The sequence below is a fragment of the Caretta caretta genome, chromosome 13 (assembly GCF_965140235.1).
Source record: "Caretta caretta isolate rCarCar2 chromosome 13, rCarCar1.hap1, whole genome shotgun sequence".
In the NCBI taxonomy this organism is placed as follows: Eukaryota; Metazoa; Chordata; order Testudines; family Cheloniidae; genus Caretta; species Caretta caretta.
Window position 1 is genome coordinate 1,325,103 of NC_134218.1, and position 15,986 is coordinate 1,341,088.

Here is a 15,986-nt window from a genome sequence, read left to right on the forward strand (position 1 = left end):
ATGAAAATGTGGGAGCTGGAGGATCATGAAAAACAATGTCAACATGAGCAGGAGGAGAAGGAGAAACAACGTCAGCATGAGCAGGAGAAGAAGGAGAGGGAACATCAGGAGAAGGAGCGGGACCGTCAGGAGAAGGAGAGGGACCGTAAGGAGAAGGAGTGGGAACATCAGGAGAAGGAGAGGGAACTCAGGAGAAGGAGAAACAAAGACAGCATGAACTGAAGCTGGCCAGGCTGAGGAGCAGTGGGGCCCCAGCTGCGGTGAGTGTGGGGGGACCCAAGACTGCAAGGAACTTTGATAAGTGCTTCCTGGCCCAGCGGAAGGAGGGGGAGGACATAGATAGCTTCCTGACGGCCTTTGAGAATGCCTGCGAGATGCACAGGGTTGACCCTGCAGACAGGCTCCAGTTTCTCACCCCCTCACTGGACCCCAAAGCCGTGGAGGTGTACAACCGAATGATGGGGCGGAGGCAGGGGACTACGAACTGTTCAAACAGGCCCTGCTCCGTGAGTTTGGGCTGACCCCCGAGATGTACCGGAGAAGGTTCCGGAGTCAGCGTAAAACGCCTGAGGTCACCTACCTACAACTGGTCAACCGGATGCAGGGATATGCCCTCAAGTGGATAGCTGGGGCCCAAGCTAAAGAGGACCTGCTTGACCTAATCGTACTGGAGCAACTGTATGAACAGTGCCCTTCCGACCTGAGGCTGTGGTTGGTGGACAAAAAGCTAGAGAACCCCCAGCACGCAGGGCAGCTGGCCGACGAGTTTGTGAACAGTCGGGCAGGGGGTAGCAGGGAGGAGTCCCGAAAGAACAGGCCCCCTCCGATGCAGAGAGAGAGTCACCATGGGACGTCCCAGCGGGGAAATGTGGAGAACTCCCTCCCAAGGGGAATGCCTGGTGTTGGGACCCTCCGACCTGCTCAAGGGGACCAACGTGACCTGAGCTGCTATCACTGTGGCCAGAGAGGCCACGTATGGACCCAGTGCCCCAGGCTCAGGGACAGACTGAGCAGACCCAACCTACCCAGGGTTAACTGGGTAGGGACCCAGCTGGACGAGGGGCAGATGACCCAGGCAAGGGGGGCTGCCAGCTTACCACCTGCTCAGGAGGGAAGAGTACCCCAGACCAGCTCCGCCAGAGGGCTGGATGCTCGGGACTCAGGGTGCTCGGTTTACAGGGTGGGCGCGGGGCTGTCCCTCCGGAGAGAGTGCCTTGTTCCCCTGGAGGTGGATGGGAGGAAGGTCAATGGATACTGGGATATGGGCGTGGAGGTGACCCTGGCCCGGCCCGAGGTGGTGGCCCCAGATCGGGTGGTGCCCAACACCTACCTGACCCTGACGGGGGTGGGCAGGACCCCATTCAAGGTGCCCGTGGCAAGGGTACACCTGAAATGGGGGGCCAAGGAGGGCCCCAAGGATGTGGGGGTACACCACCATTTGCCCACTGAGGTTTTGATGGGGGGAGACCTAGAGGACTGGCCAAGCAAACCCCAGACCGCCCTGGTTGTGACCCGTAGCCAGAGCCGGTGAGGGGCACTGCGCCCTGACCTTGGGGAGGGTACCACACCAGAGGCGCAGGACCCTACCCTGGTGGGGAGGGAGCGCCGAGGGGCACGGCTCAGAGAGGCTGTGGCCTCAGACCCGGCCAGTGAGAGGGAACGGGTCCCCATCCCTTCCCCAGCCGCTCACTTCCAGGCCGAGTTGAGGAAAGATCCCTCCTTGCGGAAGCTCAGGGACCTGGCCGACTTCAGTGTGGTACGGACCATGAGGAGAGGCTGCCAGGAGAGGTTCCTGTGGGAGAAGGGGTTCCTGTACCGAGAATGGGCTCCCACAAGGGAAATGGAGTCATGGGGGCTCCGGAGGCAGCTGGTGGTCCCCCAGAAGTATCGCTGCAAGCTACTGTACCTGGCCCATGACATCCCCCTCGCAGGACACTAGGGAATCCGGCGCACCCGGCAGAGGTTGCTACAGAACTTTTACTGGCCTGGGGTCTTTACCACGGTCCGGCAGTATTGCCGATCCTGTGACCCCTGTCAGAGGGTGGGGAAGGCCCGGGACAAGGGGAAAGCGGCTTTGAGACCTTTGCCCATCATAGAGGAGCCTTTCCAGAAGGTGGCCATGGACATCGTGGGGCCTCTCAGCAAGACGACCCGGTCAGGGAAGAAATACATTCTGGTGGTGGTAGATTTTGCCACCCGCTACCCCGAGGCAGTGCCCTTAGCTTCCATTGAAGCAGACACCGTGGCCGATGCGCTCCTGACCATTTTCAGCCGAGTGGGGTTCCCCAAGGAAGTCTTGACAGACCAAGGCTCCAACTTCATGTCGGCCCTGCTCCGGTGCTTGTGGGAGAAATGTGGGGTCCGGCACAACTGGGCCTCAGCTTATCACCCCCAGTCCAATGGGCTGGTGGAGAGGTTCAATGGGACGCTAAAGATAATGCTGAAAACCTTTATGAACCAGCACCCGCAGGATTGGGACAAGTACTTACCTTACTTCGTGTAAGGGAGGTGCCCCAGGAGTCGACCGGATTTTCACCTTTCGAACTGTTATATGGAAGGAGGGTGAGGCCCCCTGGACCTGATGAGAGATGAGTGGGAGGGGAAGGCCACTCCCGATGGAGAGTCAGCGGTGGAGTATGTCCTGATCTTCTGAGAGAGACTAGCTGAATTCATGGGCCTGGCCAGGGAGAATCTGGCCAGAGCCCAGAAGAAGCAGAAGGTCTGGTATGACCTCACGGCGCGGGCCTGTGCCTATGCCACCGGGGATCAGGTGATGGTTCTCATCCCCGTGAGAAAGAATAAACTACAGGCCGCCTGGGAGGGCCCTTTCAAGGTTGTCAAGCAGCTCAATGAGGTAAACTATGTGGTGGAGCTGTCGAACCGGGCGCACCTCCGCTGGGTGTACCATGTGAATATGATGAAGCCATATTATGCCAGGGGGAATGTGGTGTTGGCCGTGTGTGGACAGTGGGAGGAGCAGGGAGATGACCCTTTAGTTGATCTATTCCCTGGGACCAGAGCTGGTTCCCCACTGGAAACAATTCCCCTCTCGGATCAGCTAACCCCTGCCCAGCAAGCTGAGGTCAGGGGGGTGCTGCATCCGTACCGACAGCTGTTTTCCAACCGGTCTAGACGCACTAATCTGACTGTCCACCGGGTGCAGACAGGGTCGCACCCGCCGATAAGATGCTCCCCCTTCCGAGTCACAGGGAAAACTGCTCAGGACCTGGAAAGAGAGGTCCGGGACATGCTGGCTTTGGGGGTGATCCAGCCATCGGCCAGCCCTTGGGCCTCGCTGGTGGTGCTGGTCCCCAAAAAGGACGGGTCGGTCCGGTTCTGTGTGGACTATCGGAAGCTCAATGCCATCACCGTATCTGATGCCTACCCCATGCCCAGGCCGGACGAGCTCCTAGACAAGCTGGGAGGAGCTCGGTACCTCACCACCATGGACCTTACAAAGAGCTACTGGCAAGTGCCGCTGGATGCAGATGCCTGGCTTAAATCAGCCTTTATCACCCCTCTGGGGCTCTGAGTTCCTGACCCTGCCTTTCGGCCTCAAGGGAGCGCCAGCCACCTTCCAGCGCCTAGTGGACCAGCTCCTGAGGGGGATGGAGAGTTTTGCAGTGGCATATATTGATGACATCTGTGTCTTTAGCCAGACCTGGGAGGACCATGTGTCCCAGGTTAGACAAGTGCTGGACCGACTCCAGGGGGCTGGGCTGACTGTAAAAGCGGAGAAGTGCAAGGTGTGGATGGCAGAAGTATCTTACCTGGGCCATCGAGCGGCTGCCTAAAGCCAAAACCAGCCAAGGTGGAGGTGATCAGAGACTGGCCCGCTCCCCACACCAAAAAGCAGGTCCAAGCCTTTATTGGGATGGCAGGATACTACCGAAGATTTGTGCCCCACTTTAGCGCCATCGCCACCCCCATCACTGAGCTATGCAGAAGGGGAAGCCAGACAAGGTGGTCTGGACCGAGCAGTGCCAGGTGGCTTTCCGGGCGCTGAAGGAGGCTCTGGTCAGTGGCCCAGTTCTGGCAAACCCAGACTTTGACAAGCCCTTTGTGGTGTTCACCGATGCCTCAGACACGGGGCTGGGGGCGGTGTTAATGCAGGAGGATGAAAAGGGGGAGAGACACCCCATCGTGTACCTGAGCAAGAAGTTGCTACCCCGGGAGCAACACTACGCGGCCATCGAGAAGGAGTGCCTGGCCATGGTGTGGGCCCTCAAGAAACTAGAGCCCTATCTCTTCGGGCGACACTTCACCGTCTACACCGACCACTCTCCCCTGACCTGGCTGCACCAGATGAAAGGAGCCAACGCCAAACTCCTGAGGTGAAGCCTGCTCCTGCAGGATTACGACATGGACGTGGTCCATGTGAAGGGAAGTGCCAACCTGGTAGCGGATGCGCTGTCCCGGAGAGGGGGCCACGAACTTCCCCAGGTCACTGGTCACAGTGACCCCGCTCAGTTCAGTCTCGAAGCGGGGAGAGATGTGACGATGTGATGCAGCAGGGAGCGGGGAGTGTTGACCTGGGAATGTGGCAGGGGAGTTTCACTGGGAGACCTGAGAGCCGGTAACCTGAGCCAGGAGGGGGAGGGGGAGGTAACACCTCTGCCCAGGAGTGTGAACAGAGGCTGCAGCAGGGAGCCTGCTGGGGGGGGTTTAGTTTCAGTTTGGGGCTGGCTGGAGGAACGCAGGGAACCCCAGGGCTGGGGTCTAAGCTCCCTGCTCCCCCAGAAGGACTTGACTGAGGGGTCCGGGTTGTACCCACAAGCTCTGTTTTGGACTGTGTTCCTGTTGTCCAATAAACCTTCCGTTTTACTGGCTGGCTGAGAGTCTCAGTGAATCCCAGGAAGAGGGGTGCAGGGCCTGGACTCCCCCACACTCTGTGACAAGGGCTCCCTGCCCCTGCCTCCCCAGTCAGCCTGGCTTCCCTCTGCCTGCCCCCAGTCCTACAGCCTGCCCCCAGCCCCCTTCGCTCTCAGTGGCTCAGACGGGGGTCATCACACCCGAACGGGACATGGGGTGAGACACTGGGGTGGCTGTGAACTGTCTCCTTTAAATGGCACTCTTCATTTTTCTTGTTGTGTGACTGGCTCCCTAAGTCACTTGTTGTTTCTGCCCCTGAGCTGATGCCTGAAGTGTTTGGAACCAGGGAATAAGGAATGTCAAGTTGTGCTCAGTCTGGGGTGGAGCATCAGACACGCCATCATGGGTGCTGAAGCGTGTGAAATGCATGCAAGGCTGATTTGTCTTGCGTACCCAAGTTTCATCTCACTTAAAAACGACTTGCTTGCAAAGTCAGACATAGAAATCCCAGAGGGTCCCAGCGCACTAGTACTGAACAATGGCTGACTTTCTCATTGTACCATATCGTTCTAAAATAAAGCGACTGGAATATGACTATTGTACGTACATTTCAGTGAATCGTGTGTAGAGCAGTATGAACAAGGCAGTGCCCCAATGAAATTTTAGTTTGTTTTGACTTTGCTAGTGCTGTTTATGTAGCCTGTTGTAAAACTAGGCAAATATCGAGACAAGTTGATGCTGGGGAACAGGGTAGAGAGCACAGCAAAGAGGATTCACCCTGGGAGAGGGGCCTTCTCTCTGTTGCTTTGTTTCCCTTGTCTTGATTGCTCTGACTTTACACTCGTTTCAGTCATGTAAGGGCCCTGCTGTGGTGGGGGTTTGCCATGTGGCCCCCCCAGGTGGGACTGGCTCAGGCTGGGGTTCATCTTTAATTCCCGTGCCCATCTCAAAGCATGCCCATTGGATCCCTCCCCACCAGCCTCCTCCTTGAGGCCTGTATCTCTAGTGACATGCAGTTGAAAACAAGCCCTGAAATTGCAAGTTTTCCGGCTGTCTTTGGGGAGCGGAGGAGGTCACCCCTGGGGGGTGAGCAGTTAGATTCCTCCGTCCCTGGGGGAGGGGGTAAAGGGAGGGAGAGTCCGTTGCCTGGATATGACCCCCTTGCCTCAGGCTGCTTCTCTTTCCCTGGCCTGGCTGATGTGTCTGCCCCACGCTCTGTAACCCCGGTTCTCTTCCCATTTGTTTCCAGTGAAAAAGGGCGAGTGCCCCGCTCCCATTCACTGGGCTGTGAACTGCCTTATGTTCTGCTCCAGTGACGCTGACTGTCCCGGATCCGAGCGCTGCTGCAGCACCGGCTGCGGGATGGAGTGCAGACTCCCCGTAGGAGGTGAGGGGCTCTCCTTCTCCACCCCACTCCATCGGTGCTGGGAGCCGAGAGCCAAGGCCTGGTGACCCCATGGCCACGCCCACCCCTTTGGGCTCCCTATTTTAATATTAACAAGGTGGCCACGGCCCCCTGAGAAAGTCTGGACACCTGCAGCCACGATAGCCCCATGAATCCTGCTTCCAGGGCCCAACCCCACCCCAACGGGCATGGGCCTGGCCGCCACCCAGCCAAGGGATGGTCAGAACTGGGGCCCAGCAGGGCCTCCTTGGTGTGCGGGAGTGACACAGAGTACGAGGATCCTGATGGGGAGGTGGCATCTCGGATTATCCTGATTACAACGGTGGTGCTCAGACGCTACGGTGATAAATGGACCGTGTCTGCTGCTTCCTGCCCAGTCCAGCAGCAACTGCCCATTCTCACCCTGCGTTTGACCCAGAAGGCAGAAGATCCTGATCTGGGTGGCCCCGGGGGCTCTGCAATAGTTGCCTTCAGTGACTCAAGACACTAGATTAGATATTAGGGAAACCGTCCTGGCAGGGTGGTAAAGCACTGGAATAAATTGCCCAGGAGGCTGGAATCTCCGTCACTGGAGGTTTTGAAGAGCAGGTTGGACAAACCCCTGTCAGGGGCGGTCAGATAATACGGAGTCCTGCCTCCGTGCAGGGGACTGGGCTAGAAGACCTCTCGGATCCCTCCCAGTCCTACGTTTCCAGGCCCCCCTGCAGCCCTGCAGACAGAGACCTTAGCGGACACTCTGAAGGGGGCGGTGTGTGCAAGGCCAGCGATCTGGGCGGGTGGGGGATCAGCCTGCTCGCGGCTGCAGGAGCACTATGTGGTTACATAGCAGCCTTCCCATTGGAACGAGTCCAGACAACGCTGACCCTGCTCTCTCGCTGTTCTGTTCCCCAGTAAACCCAGGGTACTGCCCGCAGTTTGACCCCAGCATTGTGACCATCTGCCTTGTGGAATGCAATAACGACAGGGAGTGTGGACTGGGCCAGAAGTGTTGCAGCCGGGGATGCCATGTCCAGTGCACGTGGGCTGTGCCAGGTAACTTCGCACCTGGGAGTGGGGGACCAAAGGCGGGGTACTTGGTCCTGCCTATTAGATGAGCCCCCCGGACATTCTGAGTAATTCAAACTACTACACAAGTGGGGCCGGGTCTGAGAATGGACGTGGGGCAAGGGACAGAGCTGGGACAGGCAGGCGACTGACTGAAGGGGGTCTAAGGCCCGGGTGAGCGTGGGGTGGGAGGGTCTGGGGGGAAGCTGCAGGGACCTGTCCTGGAGAGGCGCAGACCAGGACGGCAAGGAAAAGCCTTGGCCAGAGGTCAGATCTGGGGCCTGGCTCCAGTCCGTGGTGCAGGCCTGTGCGTTTGGGGTTTGTTCCCCACAGAGACATGAGCTCTTGTTGTTTCCCTTTTCCAGCCAAACCTGGCACCTGCCCCAAGAGGACAGTGCTGCAGACGTTCGCGCCGTGTGAGAAGAATAAGTGCAGAGACGACAGGGACTGTCCCAACAGGGAGAAATGCTGCTTTACTGGCTGTAGCCTTGGCTGCCTGGCCCCTGGAACAGGTACCAGCAGCAAAGATAGAGGGGCCTGTGGAGCCCCCAGCCCCACAGCACTGGCCAGGCATCCTGTGGGCCAGAGACATCCCCACTTCCCCACCAGTCTGGGTTCACTAGCCTGAGCTCCCTTGCAGACCTCTGCCCTCCTTATAACCCCTCTCCTCTCTCCAGGTGACGTTTGCCGACTCCCGCCTGAGAGGGGCCCTTGCGCACAACTGCTCGTTCGCTTCTTCTACAACCCGGCCTACGGGACGTGCCAGAGATTCTATTATGGCGGCTGCCGGGGCAACGGGAACAACTTCAAAACTCTCCGGGCGTGCCAGCAGGCCTGCAGGACACTCGGTAAGGGGCCCGAGCGTGTGAACCCGCCGGCCTGGGCTGGGCAGCTCAGCAAGCTGGGACAGGCTGAGAATTAACGCAGCTGCCGGCCGGACTGGTCACCAGGAGTGCAGGGTGGGAAACGGGACTGAAGCGAAAGAGGTTGCTGGTTCTGGGGCTGGATCCTAGCCCTGCTGTGGGAGGCCAGGGCAGGGGAGACGATCATGGAAATCAGTTCATAAAATGTTCCGCATACAAATCTTTGCCATAAGTATTCACAGGCCGACGCCCCTGGCTGTGCCTGCGAGGAGCGTGGCATGCAAACGGCCAAGAGCTGTCGTAGGCACGCGTAGACTGAGAGTCTGCATCCACGGGCCATAACTGTTAGCAAATGAGGGCTTTGCACGTACATTTTGTCTGCCTAACCGTAGTTTCTGAAAATCCGGCACTAAAGGTTCTTCAACTAATATGTAAATGAAGTGACCATTAAGAAATGTTTTTTTCAGGGTTCAGATATGTCCTGGTGACCAAGTCCTCTTTTAGCCCCATCTCCCACCCCAGCTGGAGACTGGGTCCCAGTTAGATTTCAATGGGGAGGCTGAGCAGCTGTCTCTCCGTGCTCTGTAGCTAATGTGACCCGCAAGCCCTTGTGGGGCCCGGCCCATGTTCAGCCTACAGTCGCACCGACTCCTACGGCTCAGTCACCAAGGCATGGGACGAGGTCGTCTGTGGCACTGCCAGGGCACTGGGAACAATTTGGCACCAGAGCCGGATGTCTCAGGGCCTGTGGAGGAGCTGGGAGGCTATGTCTAAACTACCTCTTTGGCCAGTATCATTTCTGTTATTCAGAAGTGTGAAAAAACACCCCCCTGAGCGACGTACGTTTCACGGACAGAAATGCCAGCGTGGACAGCTTTGAGCGGGCAGGAGATGCTGCCCACCGACACGGTTACTGCCATTCGTTGGGAATGGATTAATTGTGCCAAGGGAAGAGCGCTCTCCTCTCGGCACAGAGCAGCTTCACGAGCGATCTGGGACAATGGTGCTGCTCGAAGCCTGCTGGCGTAGACGGGGCCTCAGGTGGGTGGTGAGCTGCCCAGGTCAGAGGGACAGTGCTGGAAATACACTAGGGGCCGTTCCCGTATCGCTGAAGGAAAGTCCGCGGCGCTGTTTGTGTTGGGAAATGGACTAAATACAAGGGCCTATGGCCAGTTCTGGCAGTCGAATCCTAACTGTGCCCCTGGCAGCAGGGCCTCCCTAGCGTGAGAACCAGCCCCGGGGCACTGCTAGGAACCGGAGCACAAACCCCACCGGGCTGTGAGCTCTCTACCTGGGGTTCACCAACCAGTTATCCAGTGTGAACTCCTCAAGCACCATAACAGCCTAACCAGGGCATCACAGACAGGCCCCTTGGGTACGCCGGTCTGTCTTGCCACCCAGGTGAGCGTACCTTTGTGATAGCTGGTTCCTTACACCATCAATCACAGCAATATTCACCTTACTGTCAATATCAAAGGGCCAGTCACTTACCCCAAATCAGCTGCACCTCAGATCTCACACCAAAGACAACGCTTCTAGCCAATCCTATAATAAACTATCTAAAGATTTATTAACTAGGAAAAGGAAACCAGAGAGTTATTTACAAGGTTAAAGAAAGTAAACATAGAAATACAAATGAGTTACTATCTCAGCTTTCACAAGGAAACAGAAGCTTCTATCATGAATAAGCTCTACATGCCCTTCAGGACTAACCCTGGCTGAGCAGCTGTGGATCTGTTGCTTATGCCTAGAAACCTTGCCACCCCAGAGTCCAAACTGCATCATGATCATCAGTTCCTTCTGTTTGGGGTTTTTATCCCCATCCTTCCTTGTGTTCTCAGCTTCAGCCTCAGCTGATGGGAGGAATCCACTTGGATGACTCATCTTCACGGGGGTGGGGAGGGCAAAACAATGAACATTGTTTGTCCTCTTTAATGTCCCACAATAGTCCATCTGGTGTCAATGGACCTTTCCTGTTGGGCAGGACATAACATCTTCTGTAGGAGATCAGCCATTCACACTGTTCTTGTCTTTCTCCTGTCTGGTGAGTTACACAGTCACAGTACAGATACAGTCACAGAGGCTCACCGTAAAACCGCTCAAATATTACCTTACACTGTGGGATACAGATGCTATAAGTGAGATGAATGCAGGCAGCAACACACCAGCATTCAATAAAGAAGAAACACTAAAGAGATTCCTATCATTCTAATCCCTGTTTTAACAACACTAACGCACAGGTGAGCCAGACTGATTCCAGCTGTGTGTCTGTCACTGTTCCACTGAGACACAGGGACTCTGACATGAGCTGGCACCTGGATTGCGAGTGTCACACCAACCTGGCTTTGTTAGGATGGGGTGGGATAAAGCTCTGAGCTGATCAGGCAGTTGCCACATTGCTAAGCTGCTATCCTGTTGCTACATTTTGCGTTGGAACAGGAACTGAGCGGCCGCTTCCTGAGGCCGTTGGGCTTTCAGCTTCTGAAGCAACTGCTCCCCTTCTCCTGTTGCTATACAGAATAAACGGCTACCCAGGGAGGTGACTCTTTGCTGGCATGAGGGCGTAGCTGTGACGAGCCCTTGGCCCTCCCGCTCGCCACTCTGCACACGTTGGAAACGCTGTTACTGTTATGGCCCCCAAAGGTGCTGGGCACAGACAGGATCTCACATCAGCCCAGCATGTGAGAGACGAGCTCTTTGTAGAGGATTCACAGATAACTACGGAGATGTTCGCTCCTGCGAGCTGTCCTGCCTCAGGCCCTCCCTTTGCATCCCTTAGTGCCATGTTTATCCAACCTTCCCTCGCTGGAATAGGCAGGGCAGGGGGCCTGGCCACAAGGGGTCTGGGGTTCTGGCATGTGTCTCATTTTTGCATTTTGAAAAGGTCACTCTGGTCACAGACCTGCTCCGAGTGACCCAGCTCCCCCGGAGGCCTGGAGTCTGGGCGGAAGCTGGGGGTGCAGATTGCCCTCTCTCCCTCATGTTGCTCCCAGCTCTCTGGGGATGAGGTGAAGGGCTGCGGGAGGCTGGCGTGGAGATGGGGAGAGGAGTGCCCAGGGATGATATGGGTGCTGCTGGCCTGGCCGGCTGGGTCTCCTGCCTCCTCCCCGGGGCTGCTCTGTGCCATGGAGTTTGCCCAGTGGCGGCTCCCGAGGTCACCCAGCCCCGTGCACTCAGCCCTGCTGCAAGGACGGCGACTGCCCAGGAAGGGCCGGGCGCAGCTACGTCAGCCGTGCCCCCAGCCCCCGCCTCAAGGCCGTGCAAGGCAGAACTGCGCTGACTGCACCTGACACCGGGAGGGATGGGGGGAACAGGGGGGAAACACAAACACAGCTGAGTGCTGGGGTGAGCCCAGCCCCCTGCCTGCCGTGATCTCTGTGCCCAGCCCCCGCCCATGGGGCAGTCCAGGATTGCAGGTCCTTGCTGCTGTCACCTCCCTCCCTGCCCCCAGCCTCATGACCAGCCCCTGGCCTGACCGACTGCCCCTTCTTCCACAGGGCCGACCAGAGAGAGAGACCGGGAAGAGCCGAGAGTGTGACCGCAGGGCCTGTGTGGGGACAGGACAGGATCCTCCAATACGGCCCCCACCTGACACCCACCCCCAATCGCCCGTGGGCCTCATCTCACCCAGCACATGGGTTGTGTAATAAAGAGCTCAACTCAGCTGGCCTCCCTGTGATTTCCTGGATTGGGCCTCACTGTCCCTGCATGTCCGCCCGGGACAACCCCCCTCCAGCTGGAGCTTGTGCCCCAGGCTAATGTCCCTGGTGAAACGGGATCTCCCTGGGGGCGTGGCAAGCACTGGGCAGTGTCACTAGAGTGTAAGCTGCCGCCTAGTCCCTGGGTTCCAGAGAGCAGCTGTTTGTGGGCTGGAGACACCAGATCCCGAGGATCACAGTCCCCCACCCCACAGGACCTTCGCTACAAGAGGATCATGTTCCCTCTTTACCCAGCACTTCTCATAGCTTCTCCCCAGTGCAGTGAGCTGCAGCCAGTGCCCGGGGCTGGAGCTTCAGCCCTGATAAACATGGCTTCTCCCAGCAGTGGCAGCCTGGCTCTGCCACCCTGAGACTCCCTGCAGAAGCTGGGGCTGTTGGACAATCCCTTTGGGCAGGAGCGGGGCATGCTGGTGGAGGCATGGGAGTGTGAGTCAATTGACCCTGCTCCCTTCCCATGCTCTGGCTTGCTTTCCCATCCCCAATGGAGTGACCAGACCCAAGGTCCATGGGACCTGCCTCTAAATACCAGGGGAAAAGGCTTTCTCTGGGGTTCCTGCTCCGGACCCCAGCCACACCCCACAGGTGCTGAGCTCTGGAAGGGATGGGAGCCAGGCAGAGACCTGTGGGTCTGATCTGAGCTTGGGGGGTGGGTCAGGCACATTCCTGACTGGCTCCCCCAGCACAGTGGGGAGTGAAGTGGCCATGCTTCACAAACAACAAAGTGATGGACAGTGGGAGCAGAGACCCCCCAGGTTGCCCTGGAAAGGAGCAAGCCTGTGTAAGCAGGGTCTGAATGAGTTCTCCCCTGACAGCTAGCTGGAAAGGGGAGAGACTTCAGGAGCAAACTGTATTTAGATGAACACACCTACTCTGCCAAGGTATCCAGTAGACAGAGCCCTGTTGTTCAAAGTGATCAACTTTGACTGGTGCTGGGTTACAAATCAATTTAGTACTGAATGCAGGGGTAGATAGTGAAATGTTATCAGTGTTGTTGTCTTTATTACATGATTAAAGGGGACCAGAACTGTGCTTAACCTGTATGGTGACCAGACAGCAAATGTGAAAAATCGGGTCAGGGGGTGGGGGGTAATAGGAGCCTATATAAGAAAAAGACCCAAAAATCGGGACTGTCCCTATAAAATTGGGACATCTGGTCACCCTATTAAACCTGTCCTAAATGACAGGGTCACCTCAGCTGAAAGGACCTCGTTAAGCCAGGGGCTTGAATGCCAGAGCCCTGAGAAAGTAAGAGTATGGGGACAGTGTCCCAGCCAGGAGACATGGACTCTCCCTAAGGGTCCCTGGTCTGGTTTAACCTGTTCCTCCCCACTGTTCAAAGACAGAGCTAAATAGGCTCCATTAGGAGCCTTTGTTATTTTAAGTGTTTAAATGAGAGCTGAAATCACTGGTGGTGGGGCAGTGTTTCTGCCCAGCCTGCTAAAAGCTAAAAATCACTAAGAGACTGACCTGCAGAGGTCATAGCAGAGAGGTGGCAACAGAAGATTACTGACAGTCAGCTGGCGGGAACAGCGAACAGTCAGCCTCTTCAGAAGCGGCAAACAGGCTGCCGGTGGGAGAGGAACCACGGCTGGCAGGGTGGCCAGCCAGAACAAGTGCTCAGATGGCAGATCAAGCCAGGTGCCTTCTTCCCCAGATGGGAGGGGAACTCACACAGATGCACCTCTGAACCCTGGGTCCTCACTGACCAAGGACAACCCCTGTGAGTGGGGTGTGGTGAGGGAGAAGAGAGGGGCACAGAAAAGGAACTGTTGGTTGTAGAACTCAAGAACACGAGGTAGAAGGCTCTGCCCCACGCACTCTGGGGTGAGTGTCCTGCTCACGGTTTATCTTTATGAATCCTGCTTGTGGAATTTTCCCTAATTAATGTCGGGTGACTTCCCTCCTTTCATTAAAAGTTTTTCTACACTCAGATGCTGCGCTTGCGAGAGGAGAAGTATTGCCTCACAGAGGCACCCAGGGTGGTGTGTAATTGTCCCAGGTTACTGGGTGGGGGCTCGCGCTGGTTCTGTGTCGCATTGTTGAAGAGGAACCCCTAGATATTGAACCTGGCCCTGGTTGCTGCCGGCTCCACCTGGCAGAAGGGTTACAGGTCCCATTACCCCATCGCTCTGGGCACTGGCTCAACCCCACTCCTGTTTCTCAGCCAGTGACCTGGACCCTGCTCCCAGCACTCGAGCTGCTGCCCCTTCTGGCGATGGTGACACAGCCCGACTCACCAGCACTGCCATTGCCTGGGAATAACTCTTGAGAATGGCCTCCATGTTTGTAGGGCCAGCCAGAGAGCTTCGTGGGCTGCCCTCTGCTCAGGGCCTATCCTGCAGTGGAAGCCAATGGCTGGGAGTTAATGACAATACCAGTCCTACCAAACTGTAGGCTGGCACCCAGGAGCATGGACCTCCTGCCAGGGCCCAGAGGGGTCATATTCGTCTGGGGCGCAGCTGGGGTGCAGGCTCAAGGGGCAGGACACTGGAGAAATGGCTCACACAGCTGCCATGGGTGCTGGGCATTTCCTCTCTAACCCCTGAGAGCGCCCACAAGCCCAGCTTTGCCTTTGGCTCAGGGATCCTGGTCTCCAGAGAGCCAAAGCAGCAGCCACCTTCTGGCGTTATTTATTACAAGCCGGGTGTGCAGACGCTCTTTAGCATGACGCAGCATGAAGTGCGTGGTGACGTCACTAAGATACATTCAGGATTCCCCAGTCACTGTGACCCAGCAGCCACCCCAGCCGGGGACTCTCCTGAGAGTTACTGGGCTGGTTTCATTCCGTGTCCCTTTGATCAGCAGTGAAAGGCGACGGTATTGTCCATACTCCTGCAGTGCATCCCCAGGCAAACTCCCTGGCCTGCAGGCCTTTCCCTGGCTCAGGACCTGAGGATTTCAGAAATGTCCTGACCCTTGAATCAAGGCATGTCCTGACCCTTGAATCAAGGCATGTCCCTGGTGTTTCAGAAGTGGAGTGGCTGTCTGCGGTGGCAACGTGCCTGGGGGAGCCAGGGTGTCCCCGATGCAGACAGGCAGAGAACCCGCACACACAGGCTGCAATGCCCTGCTGCAGGGGCTCCTGGCAGCCTTGTGTTCAAACTGCCCCAGCACGTCAAAGGAGAGCTGGGGGGTGCCCTGGATCCGATGGCGTTGCCTCTCTGGGAGATGATAAATCACTCAGGGGGCTTTCAGGAGGCAGCCCTACCCCACTCCTAGGAACCAAGTCTGTGTCTCACAAAAGAAGCTTTTATAAAAAGGAGAAAACCCAGCGGTAATTTGGGGAAACACTGTAACCAGTAAGTCAAACACCCGCCTGCAGCATCTTGGCATCAGGGGGCTGCTGGCCCCCCACTGAAACTTGGGGCGGGGGGGTTGGTTCCCCTCTCCCAGTGCCAAAAGAAAGGGGGTGGGCCACAGGAAATCAGGACTGACAGTCCCCAGGGCCAATGGGGAGAGGCCAATGCTCCAGGTCAGGCTGATTGACAGGGCAGACAGGCCAATGAGGGAGTCAGGAGGCCAGGGTCCCGTGTGAGGTGGAGCGGCCAGGGCCGGGGCCAGAGGGGCAGAGCTAAGGGGAGAGCAGGAGCCCGGCTGGGCTGGGAGCAGGGCGAGAGCCGGGGCCAGAGGAGCAGCCCTGGGCCGAGCTGAGCTGGAGGCAGGGTGTGAATGGGGCTGGGGCCGGAGCCGGGGCCGGGCACGTGAGCGACTGGGGAGTCCAGGGGCCCCGGGCCCCAGGCCCAGTGCAGGGAGGCCCCAGGCACGAGGCCTTGTAGGTGGGGCTGGGAGGGGCTCGTGACCCCGACGGGGGCCAGGCTGGGGGGACGGGCCCTGCCCCCTAGCACCTGTGGGCATGTGGGCACCGCCAGAGCAGGGTGCGAGCCCCGGTGTCACGGCAGCACAGCCAGGGCCTGGGCAGGGGCCTGGGACATGCGAGGGGCAGGCTGGGAATGTCTCTGTGCCCCCGAGATGGCCGAGGGTAGTGCCCTGGGTCCACTGGGCAGGGTGAAATGTTTCCGTTTCACCTTCCCCTTTTCCCGTGTTCTCATTAGTTGCTGGTTAATAAATCGTATTTGCTCTGAACTCTGCGGTGAGCAGTGGGGCAGGGAAGCGTCCGGTGCGGAGAGAGCACCCCGGAGTGGG

The 15,986-nt window shown here is 57.5% G+C and overlaps 1 protein-coding gene across 2 annotated transcripts in view; it reads left to right on the top strand.

The window, feature by feature from the left end:
• The window catches only part of LOC125622017 (uncharacterized), a 33,178-nt gene that overhangs the window by 1,282 nt on the left and 15,910 nt on the right, over nt 1–15,986 (top strand). Inside the window, exons 2-6 of one of the 2 annotated variants that reach the window (XM_075118618.1) lie at nt 6,062–6,199; nt 7,109–7,249; nt 7,627–7,773; nt 7,939–8,109; nt 11,622–11,787. In XM_075118618.1, the coding sequence (XP_074974719.1) occupies nt 6,062–6,199; nt 7,109–7,249; nt 7,627–7,773; nt 7,939–8,109; nt 11,622–11,662 (638 nt within the window). In that variant the 3' untranslated portion in view covers nt 11,663–11,787. Of the gene's footprint in view, nt 1–6,061; nt 6,200–7,108; nt 7,250–7,626; nt 7,774–7,938; nt 8,110–11,621; nt 11,788–15,986 lie in introns of those variants that run through there. The other variant, XM_075118619.1, reaches the window with a different exon arrangement.